We start from the raw sequence: 12,124 nt of genomic DNA, 5'->3' as shown, positions 1-12,124 counted from the left end.
ACATTAGAGTGTTTATTATTGCTTTGATTAATTATTAAAACTGTTTTTACAGTGAAAAAATACAGTAAAAGGAGTAAGATAAATAATAAAACTGGGAGAGTATATATATTTCACTAGGAAATAAAGGTAATAAAGTTAGAGAATGAACAGCCACAAAACATTGAGATTAAACAAGGAATAAAACATCTGATCGTGAGAATATTTATGGAAAAGAATTACGTTTTAAAAAGAAAGGTAAGAGCTGATATCCCAAGGCTCTGATTAGAGGACGTCACTAGAATAAAAAGTTAGGAGATATTCGAGTTCAATAAAAGCACAAGATTAAAAAGAAAAGCAAAGACGTGTTTGAAAAATATAGGAAAAATATAGAGATTGAAAATTTCGAAAATAACACAGTAGCAATGAGAAACATCAGTTTGGAGTATCACAAATACGGAAGTGGCATGTTGAAACAAATCTTTTGAGGCAATGAAATACTACAAACTGCAATAAATTACGAAATAAGGAAAATAGGAAATGTGTTTGAGGCACAATTCGAAGAAAGGAATTGCATAATAATAATACGTATGTAATAATAAAAATTATTGTGTAAAGATGAACGACAGCTGACGAAATCGGTGAAATGATTAAAAATACAACAGAAATAAAATGAATAAAAATTAAAGGACTACAATAAGACGGAAAACTTGATGAAATGAAATCAAGAAGGATGAAATGAAACGGTGACTGGGCAAACAGCTTACTGTCTTCTTCACATGGGACATTAATGGCCTTTGCTGTAGCTGAGAGCGGAAGATTAGAAAACTGTCGTTTCATATTGCTTTGCTGGCTTCCGTATTAGCTAAATAGCTGGCCCAGAAACCCATATATTTTCGCACTCAAAATAAGCGCAACAAAGAGAGACTGTGTAAGACTAGGCCATATTAACAGCTAGAGAGTAAACAAAAGACAGGTCTTTAAAAAAACCATTTTACATTTACTTCACCCGCAGGTAGGTTTGAAAACACTCAGGGGGCGTTAGTAAATAAGACAGACTTTTTAACTTGTTTTTAAAACACAGTATTACAGAAGGGTCCGCCGCTAGAAGAGTTTATCCTATTTTTTTCCAATATTATTTTTCCTTTTGAGCGAATTATATACATATCGACTTTTCATGAAATATATTGATCACAGTTTTGTTTCCAACAACAACACTGTACTATTTTCAATGATTCAGTTTCTAAGATATAGTAGACAGTGTTATCTAACTCGAAATTAAATGTTATCATGTTACCAAGACGTGATGCAAAACGTTGAGACCAGGCGGTCTGGTGGTTTGGGTGATTCTAACTGTTGCGTTTATAAATTGGAGTTTTAACATTAGATAAGTAAGAAAACATTCTCATTAATGGTTCGGTGAACGATAATTTAAATGTAAATGGAAACAATGAAGATATATCAGAAGTAATGTCATGTCTAGTTTTTACACCTTATTAAAGGCGAAGGAAACTTGTCGTATCTAAAACAGAATAACTGACATTGTATAATTGTATTACTTGGTTTCTGTAATGGTAGTAGCATTGATAAAATTAAATCAGAAAAAAAAATCTGGCTTCACGAGATATTGCACTAAAGTTTTAGTTGTGTGTAGTTTATAACACGTTATTATATTCACGTTTGCTAACTGAATTAAAGATAACTGATTACTCTAAAATCAGAATTACTTGAAGTGTAATGTGATACATATGCTGGCATGATGAGATCCTGAAATTTAGTAACGGAATACATATGTGAACTTAATAAGTCGATGAAATCCAGTAATGAATTGTTGTCATTTAGTACAATACTGTAATATACATATGGACAAGATGATTTCACAAGTCCAGTAATGGAGTATATATGTGTGGTTACTATAAGTTTATATAGTCCTGTACTGTAATAAATATGTCGATTTGATGAGTTCATGAAGCTGACTAAACTTTTATCTAGACGTATTATAGTTTTCTGCAGAAGGCAGAAGACACTTGTAACTATGAGAATGAATAATTGAACGAATAACAAAAAGACAAAATGTTAAAAGCACGAGTTAAATTTGATATTGATTATGATTTAATCATCACTAAAATGTTTCTTTTTTCATGTTGTGACTCTCCCGTTTAATTCTATGATGTGGAAAGTATTATATTTTCCTCTATTTTTATAAAAAATTTTGGAGTGCTTCGTTAAAAAGCTACTGTTTTATTATAGAACTATATCAAAGGTGTCATTTACAATCTGCTATTATGACAGAAACATATTACTATAAATGCAGTTGTAAATACTTTAGGTCAAAGCACACACAGTTACACGTCGATATATGGTTTACATTTTCTGTACAGTTTATTGTTTTACATCATTAGCTGTACTGTAAGCGTCGGTGCTTATAACACTAAAATTATTTAATTCAGACATTGCAGTTGGGACAGTACAGACACTTCATTGTTATATGATACAGAACAAACTATTTTCCATGTCTTAATGACGATAGAAGCAGCGACCACCAAAATGCGTTATTATAAATACATTCTATGTTTGTACGGTGACTTTGAAGTTTATCCTATAATGTATTATTATTCAGAATGAAACAACCAGTTTGTTAGATCGATCAAGTGGAATAAATCCGTATGTTATCAATAAGTTACTAGCACACATATTGCATCTTTTAAAGAAATGTCAGTCAACATGTACACTTCAACAAATTGTTATTGAAAGCACGTATTCATACATATGTATTTAATATATTTTGTTTAACAAACAACCGTCGATAATGCATTAAACGTTTGAAGTCTAGACCACTTCCACATACATGCAGCAAAATTACAATTGCTTATTTTTCAACAAGGGATTTTCCTGGCTTGTAATCAGGATATTAAAACACATATAAATAAAATTGTTCTGTCAATGCTCGTGCACACGCCTGCTTTACTCGACTTGCATCATTACAAAGAGTTGTTTAAACAAATTCATGAAAACAAAATGCAACATATTTCACTTTCAACGTTCTGACGGTACAGACTCACACACAGGCATATATGTGCAAACACACATGTAATAGGGAACATGAAATTTCAACATGGTGTCCAAGGTCAACGCCCGACGAAAAGCTCTGATGATGAGGAGTTGTAGAGCGACACAAAGCAGCCCAAACTTTTCATAGAGCGACAGCCCTGGGGTAGGGCTTAGCCACTTGTTTTAAATATACCTTGAGATACAATAAATTAGGTCATATGGTTCTTCACTGCAATTCACCAGATACATTATTTTGCTTATAGGCGTACTTGCAAAGTTATGCAATGTTAAAAAACAACAGCATAAGCTTAGACATTTAGTGGAGGTACAGCGTTAGAAATCTCCTATCAAGATGTTCAGTGTTACTGATAAAATGAATCTCCTTCTGGTTAGACATTTATACCTGAAATTCATAATTATTATGTATCCGTACAGTAAAAACTGGACAACTGTAGTGAAAAGTATTGCCGAAAATCACGTTAATAAACGACAGCAATATTATATATAGCTTGACTGATAAAAACCTGTTTATCGAACAGTTTAAATATTTCAGTGTAAAGTCCGATTTTTACATTAGCTACGAGTCTTCCTTAGCTTTATATCTTTTTATAATGGGGTTGCGATGAATCGTCGAAAATCCAGATCGCGGAAATTATCGAACCAATCATCACTAATCACAATTGGCTAATATTTTGTATAACTAGACAGTTTTTATAGCTGAGTAATAAATAACACTATTGAAATTTCTACCAAAATGACATGTTTCAGATTCAATCAATAAATATTCAAAAAGAAGGAATAAGCTTGAAACATAAAAAAAAACAAGAAACAGACTTCAAATATTATGTTTTTTTAGTGAAAATCTCATGAGTATTGCAATAGAAGAGCAAGACAATTTCATTGATAACTGCATCTACAAAGAAATAGTTCAATAAATCTACTCCGTGATGGAATTCTTTGATGATAGCTCATTTTTAAACAACAATTTCAATAAAATCCTTTCTTCCTTTTTTTCATGAATGGTGAATATTATTGAATGTCAAGAATGAGTACATTGTTGTAAAATTTATTGACTATTCCGGAAAAGACCGTAGGCTTAATAGCCCCAATGGGCAGCTTTCGCTTAAAAAAAAAAAACTAACATTAATTTTCATAATCATTAAACAGTCAACTTACATTTAAAAAAGTGGTGAATAAAAATAGATGAAAGAAGACTTGTAGTGAATGTAAAAAAAATTACTAACTTTAGACGAAAAAATATATTTAAAGTTTAACGTACTTAGAAACTGTTAGCGATCTAACAGGAATTGTTCAAAACCTAGTTTTACACATCTAGTCTTAGCATTTATATAGAAAATCAAACTAAATAAAGGCATAAATACTTCCCAGAAACCGATCTAATTTCAACACTATAGCGTCGCGTTTCCTATTATTCATTCCATGATTAGTGAGTTTTCCAGTTTGTCTTGAAAGATATTGCAATATACTGAGGAAATTCGTACTTATAGAAATTGTTTTCCCAACATTTGAACAAAATTACAACAGCTTATTTCCTTATTTTAAACTTGATGATTGACACATCGAAACTGATTATTAGTTCTTCGAGTTATTCAGTTTTTTTATAAAACTCTTTGCTCCAAAATGTAACTTCAAGCCCTTCAGGATGAACTGTAACTGTTATGCATTTCTTATGAGGTGTATTCATTTGATAATATAATTTCAAAAACGTACTTAAAACTGATAAGCTCAAATACAAACTTCTTTGTGGCTGTAATATATATTTATAACAGTGCTTGGTATTCTAGTATTTATAAATGCTGACATGATAATAGATAAAATTGTCCATGTACAAGGAAAAAATAGCTATAATTGTAGTAAATAAAGACAATAGTTATGTTATCTTATTCCTAAATATTCTATGATTCATATTTTTCACATAGGAATCATCTCATTTCTGGTCGGCTTGATAGCTGCAGTCGTGGATATTGTCTTCCCACATAAATTTTCTACGATAATAGAAGTTGATTACGATTCCCCCTACCGGCACTTCGCTGTAAAAGACATCAAGTTAAAAAGAGAGTTAAGAAGTAAAGGATATCAAAGAAACAGTAAAGGCCTTATACCCAAAGATGGCTGTTATAATCTTGGGAGCAGCACATTGGGAATTGATAACGCTGCCTTCGAAAATGACGACAAAGACGCCAACCTAATGGTCAACGGGAAGAAAGCTATTAGTCTTCATGATTTCGGTAATTATATCCAGCAGGAGGAAACCCCAAAAGAAGCATTCTCAGCAATGAATAGGTAAATAACGTCTTATAAATGTATCTCTCCTAAGTTATTCTATTATTTTAATTACAAAATTTTGAAATTAATTCACGGTTTGAATTTTGCGCAAAGCTACACGAGGGCTATCTGTACAAGCCGTACCTAATTTAGCAGTGTGAGGGAAGGCAGCTAGTCATCACCATTCACCTCCAACTCTTGGGTTACTCTTTTATCAACGAATAGTAAGATTAATCGTCACATTATAACGCCCCCACGGCTGACAAGGCGAGAATGTTTAGTATGACGAGGATTGAAACCCACGACCCTTGGATTACGAGTCGAGTGCCTTAACCACCTGGTCATGCCGGACCGTTAATTCACGGAAAAAATATCGAGTACAAAAAAGTACAAAAATACATAACATTGTCGTGCATATGATGTAACTTATTATAAAATATAGTATTTTCAAAATAATAATTGAAAATCATATTACCAGATAATGAAATTAGTGAAGTTCTGGTTAAAAATGGATAATGTAAAAATACGTGACAAGCTTATGTGTCATAAATATACATATACAATATTCACATAAAGCTACACAAGGCTTATCTATCTAGTCAGCCTTAATTTCGAACTGATAGAGTAGGTGTAAAACATTTAGTCAACAGCACCCACCGCTAACTCTAGGGCTAGTCAAATTGAATAGTTAGATATGACTATTACTCTTATAGCGTTCTACAACCCGAAAGAGTGGTTTTCGATTCTGCGACAATGAAATGAGATAAAAAGACCACGGAATTCACGGTCTGGTACGCCCAGTATCTCACAATATATATATATAGAGAAAGTAGTGAAAATAGTTATATTTTAATGAAGTTAAATAAGTAAAATCATAAGGAAGGACTACATTAAAAACAGCAAATCCAAATCTCTGACTAATTATATAATTTATTTTAACTCAAAAACAAGTCAAAACATAAACAAATTAAACAGAAAACGCTGCATCAACTGAAAAGATCCCAGGGTACAAGCTACAATGTCGGATTAAAAAATGTACCCTAGATTTTGGAGGTAACTGTGGAAGTAGGACCCACATAGCGGTGGGGATATACTATCTATCAGTCTTAACCTCCATTCGTCAGTCTCACATTAGTTTGGATTGGTGTGTTTTGAATTTCGCGCAAAGCTACACAAAGGCTATCTGCACTAGCCGTCCCAAAGTTAGTAGTGTAAGACTAGAGGGAAGGCAGCTAGTCATCATCACCCACCGCCTACTGTTGGGCTACTCTTTTACCAAGAAATAGTGGGGTTGACAAAACATTATAACGCCCCCACAGTTGAAAGGGCGAGCATGTTTGGTGTGACGAAGATTCGAACCCGCAACCCTCAGGTTACGAGTCAAGCGCCCTCACTACCTGGCAATACTGGGCCGAACCAGCCTCACATAAAAAATAAAGAATATCAATAGATAAAGAAATTAGGAGAGCGAGATGTGGGTGCTCAAGCCCACAACGTCCCATACCTGTATCACCCTTTACTGCCTGCAGACAGTTGTGGGAAGGTGACTGCTCTCCCAAGTAAAGAATTAATTGAAATAAAAAAATAAAGAAATAAGGTACTACCATTTGAGAGTAAGTGAGATAAAACTTACCTCTTGATCTTAGCATTTTAGCTCCAAGTATGGTAGAAAGGCAATGAATGACAACACAGCAAACGAACTATACCAGAATGATGTGTCCCATCCAGATGTCCGATTCCCCCTAGTTACTAGTTATTTCTTTTTTTAATATGCCAATTAATTCTTTACTTTGAAAAGCAGTCGCCTTCCCACAACTGTGTGCAGGCAGTGAAAGGTGATATAGATGTGGTGCGTTGTGGGCTTGAGCACCCACATCTTGCTCTCCTAATTCTATTTCAATTCATATTTCTAATTCTATATCTATTGCTATTCTTTATTTTTTATATGAGACTGGCAGATGGAGGTTAAGAACGATAGACGGTGTATCCCCATCGCAGTCACGTCCAAAATCCCACATTATAGCTTGTACTCTGGGTTCTTTTCACTTGATGTAACGTTTTTTGTTTAATTTGTTTTTGCTTCGGCTTATTTTTGAGTTAAAATAACAAATTACATAGATATAGATATAAAGACGCACATATACACTGAACAACTGTAAACCAGTTACTCCTAGCACGTGAAACAAAACAAAAACTCAACATATTAATAAACCAAATAAACACAGCCACAAAACCATGTTTTTATAAACCATAAAAATAACGATTAAATCAACAAAATAAAACAACACTTCATCAACATTAACAAGTTTCCTCAAAAAACCATGGAAAAATTATACGCACACACCTAGACCAACAAAAAACAAAGAACAATAAATCCCAAGATACAACAAACTGCAAAACCTTACACTGGTGCATACCATATGTTCCCGACATCAGCGAAAAAATAATCAACGTTTGGAAAAAAACTTATAACAAAACACGACATTCCAATTGTTTTGGAATTTCGCACAAAGCTACTCGAGGGCTATCTGTGCTAGCCGTCCCTAATTTAGCAGTGTAAGACTAGAGGGAAGGCAGCTAGTCATCACCACCCACCGCCAACTCTTGGGCTACTCTTTTAGCAACGAAAAGTGGGATTGACCGTCACATTATAACGCCCCCACGGCTGGGAGTGCGAGCATGTTTTGGCGCGACTCGGGCGCGAACCCGCGACCCACAGATTACGAAGCGCACGCCTTAACGCGCTAGGCCATGCCAGGCCCCGACATTCCAATAAACACCAAATTTATTCAAAACCCAGGTACAAAACTAAAGTCCATGCTATGTGAAAACTACAATAACAAACACAACACCAACATAATTTATAAAATACAATGCAACAACTGCCACGACTTCTATATTGGAGAAACAAACCGAAAGATGTAAACCAGATTCAAAGGAAAAAAACATACCTTCATACGTTCTTGAACACTGCAAATCAAATAAACACAACACAACTATAGAAAACACTCAGATATTAAGTAGGGAAACAAAAATAAACAAACGCAAAATTAAAGAAGTCCTATTATATAGCAACTAAAACCAAAATTAAACCAATATAAAGGAACACCTTTATTCTGATACTAATTAATAACCTAACATCTAACTGCAACGCCACATACAATCCCATACCTGTTTATACTCTCGTCCCTAAGACATGTGCCCGGAACTGTCAGTTGTAAACTCCTTTGTTAACCTGAAGGTAGTCGAAACGTTGTTTTCTGCTTTACTGGTAAAAGTGTTAACACCAATACCAGCTGTCTTGAGAATACATTTTCACTTCAAGTGGGTTTCTCGTCATTACGAATGGGAACTGAATCATTGTCAAGACGGGCTAGACTCAATTCTTTTTAAGTCGAACTTTTAAACTTGCATGTTTTTGCAATGAGCAATTGTTTATACACATAATATATATATATCTATATGGCCAACGTTTTAAACAATTTACAAATCAAGTTTGTATAGCTTATGCATTATTATTTACGTTACCATTAACATCCTCTAAGGACTAGCCAAGAGGCTTATTTTGGATTTATTACTGCTTCTCCCTTTGGTCCCAGATAGCTTAACAGTAACTTATAAATTAAAATTCGGACTTTAACTACGATGGACACAACACAGATATCCCACTGTGCAACTTTGCTTTTATCCACAAACAAAGAAACCTGTTCTTTAGAATAAGTAACGTCTCCTGATAACTAATAAGTAATGTCCGTCTAGAACAAAGCAATTGTAAGAAATTGAATTAATGTAAATGCAATGTAAGTAATTTCACAATTAAGTTTGTAACACTTCAGATGCATTTTATAGTAAATAATAACTCCAGTAGATTAAGAATGAAAAAAAAATCCTAAATATATAAAGTCCTCGTAAACAAACATTGACCACCAACTGTAGGGAAAAATCTGCTTTGAAGATCAATTTACACTTCAAATGTAGAAGACACCAAGTCATGTGTGAAGAAACTTAAGAATATAATACTCAGTGAGGTTCATGATGTATATATTATATATTTTACAGGAATATGAATAACTCGGAAAATGCCAATGGCACACATCAAATTAAAGTCGAATTGGAATCAGCAGCAATGTGGTGACGATACCTTGAAGATGTGATTTTTCTTTTATCAATAGACTGAAAATAGCTGAGTGTAAAAATTAAAAAGTGTCACACGTTTTAGTCATGCTAAAATGATTCCTTATTACCTTAGCTTTGAGAAAGAAACAATTATGCAACTTTGGATGCGCTAAGAACAACAGGACATTTTATTGTACTTTTCAAAATAGACAACTGTTTTGACAAGTAAAATGAAAAACTCCTATGAAGAATAGTGCTTCGTAACTTATACCTTAAGAATAAAAGTAAAGACCCATGTAATATTAATAAACTAATGATGAAAATGTACATAAGCTCTTTGATATTATAACTGAACTCGTTTGCTCTTACCGAATAGAAAGAGACAATGGGCCCAAAGTTCCAGTTAGTTAATGAGGTAAATTATTTCGTTTAAGTATTTAATAAAATCAAAGTTAATGTTTGTTATGCTATGCTAATATTATTTATACGCCTAAAAATTGTTTGATATTTTGTAAAATAGAAAAATATTAAGCGGTTTAAGCATAATCAATATATTTAAATATAAACACAGTTCAGCTCATGTAAAGGTAAACTGTAGCATCAAAGTGAAATCTTTATTGTCGAAAAGAAAGAACTGCGAACAGGAATATGTCAAAAACTTCTTAAGACAAATTAAAATATCATTACTAAATATTAATGAAAACAACGTATTATATTTACACACACGAAGTGATTAGATTGTCAATGTATTATATTTACACACACGAAGTGATTAGATTGTCAATGTATTATATTTACACACACGAAGTGATTAGATTGTCAATGTATTATATTTACCCACACGAAGTGATTAGATTGTCAATGTATTATATTCATGCACGCAAGTGCTTAGATCGTACAATTAAAGTTGCATTTACATTTATAAGAACCAATTATTGTTTGTTTTTTGCTATGAACGGAGTGTTGAAAACATCTTCATAACTTATAAGTAAGTGTTTAGAATTTTACATTAAAATTTTGTATAATACTGAAAAGTGTACCTACGTATTCTAAACACAAGAGTAAATAATAGATTAATGAATGTGTAGCCAGTCAATTATGTATGTTTTCTTACACACACGTTTCTTCCCTCTTTTACATTTTTGTCCGTAGCTAGAAAAAGTACATGTATGAATTAAAACAGGCTATAAAATTTCTGTACAAAAGTATATGTATCTTTTAATAAATATTATTTAACTATTTAAAGTTTAATCAGTGTTACATGCAATCATAATTATTAAAATAATCGATTTCGATCCATGTGTTATTTTTTCTTTTTTTCTTGTTGCATGTGCCTTCTACAGGCAATCTCTGAATTTCAATGAATGACAGCATGACACCTATACTTGTGATAGTTGTAGAAAGCGTCTTTCAAACAAATTTTTAATGTAAAAAGTTACAAATCAAGTATTGACACAAAACTCCACCTCATGTGTATATTTTTTACAAAATTCCAACATTTAAAAATATATTTATTTGTCGCAAAAGCCCAACATGTATATTTTGTTTTTCAGATGTGTTTCTTTCGTGTAGTCTTGTGTTATTGTGTACAAAAATGGCACTTGAGATATGTTTTACATTTGCTCTTGGGGGAATAATTTAAAAGTGCAGTCAAGTTATTGGGTACTAATTGTACATCATTATATCGTTTTAAATAATATTGTTTTCCTTAGGTCTTAATACAAGTCATGTTCTTGTTTTTCATGGGTATATGAGATATTAAGAGGCCGTATAAATATGTGTGATGCTACTCTTATAGGGTGATTTTTGTGAAAAATTATGTTCTGTATTTCAATCATTGACTAAATAAACAATGTGTTTGTGTTATTGATTTGAAAGTTGCTCTTTATTGTGTTAATTGAATAATCCTCAAATGCAGCATCTGAGAAATTTAATACTTTAATTAAGGTGTGCATAACAAAGTGCAGTTGTGTTTTTATCAAATCATTCTCTCAATCAGCTGAGTAGTTTGTTTAAACTTCTCCTCGATCGCGTGTCTCAATCTTACCACTGTTTGTGCGTGAAACATCTTTCACTAGTTTAAACAGTGGTAATGTCATCTTTAAACTAAAGTTTCCAGATAAAAGATAAGTGAAAGTTGTGAAATAAGTATTAAAGAATACACCTATGAGAATAAAAATCTTGCTACATTTAAGTCTATTATTTTTCGATCACGATTTCTGCTGATGTAATTGTTGAGTATAAGGAGTAATGAATTATCGCAAACAACACACTTAAATTTTACTGTACGAGCACTGTCTGTACACACTTGAGTGTGTAAAAGATTGACGATAATCTGATGTCATGAAATCAGTGACATTAAAGTAGTTTAATATTTAAAGCAGAAACTGTTGATCATATTAAAACAGGTTGGAATATGTAAACCAGCAAGTCTTTTAACAACCATAGTCAGAAAGGGTATGTAAAAGCTCTTTCCTATGCAACATGTTCATGCCCTCATGTTATAAAAATGTATTCAAATATAGGATTTAGAATTTTCAAGATGTGGATATCCCATGTAATTCATGGTATCGGAAGACAAAGATTAATGGATTTAGGAAACGAGGACCGTCCATAATGATACGAGCAACAAATCATATCTCAGCCTTGGTAAGCAAAGTTCTCCATTTTCTCGCAATCCACGAATACAAAGGTC

General features: G+C 32.8%; 1 protein-coding gene across 2 annotated transcripts in view; it reads left to right on the top strand.

The window, feature by feature from the left end:
• The window catches only part of LOC143233860 (dual oxidase maturation factor 1-like), a 35,573-nt gene extending 24,274 nt beyond the window's left edge, over window positions 1-11,299 (top strand). For both annotated transcript variants that reach the window (XM_076470664.1, XM_076470665.1), the window contains exons 8-9: window positions 4,968-5,331; window positions 9,373-11,299. In XM_076470664.1, coding sequence (XP_076326779.1) covers window positions 4,968-5,331; window positions 9,373-9,448 — 440 coding nt within the window. In that variant the 3' untranslated portion in view covers window positions 9,449-11,299. The remainder of the gene's footprint in view (window positions 1-4,967; window positions 5,332-9,372) is intronic.
• The last annotated feature ends 825 nt before the right edge of the window (window positions 11,300-12,124 follow it).

Source organism: Tachypleus tridentatus, chromosome 12 (assembly GCF_004210375.1).
Source record: "Tachypleus tridentatus isolate NWPU-2018 chromosome 12, ASM421037v1, whole genome shotgun sequence".
NCBI classification, from domain to species: domain Eukaryota; kingdom Metazoa; phylum Arthropoda; class Merostomata; order Xiphosura; family Limulidae; genus Tachypleus; species Tachypleus tridentatus.
The sequence above is the reverse complement of the archived record's forward strand: the minus strand, read 5'-3'. Positions and strand labels throughout refer to the sequence as shown.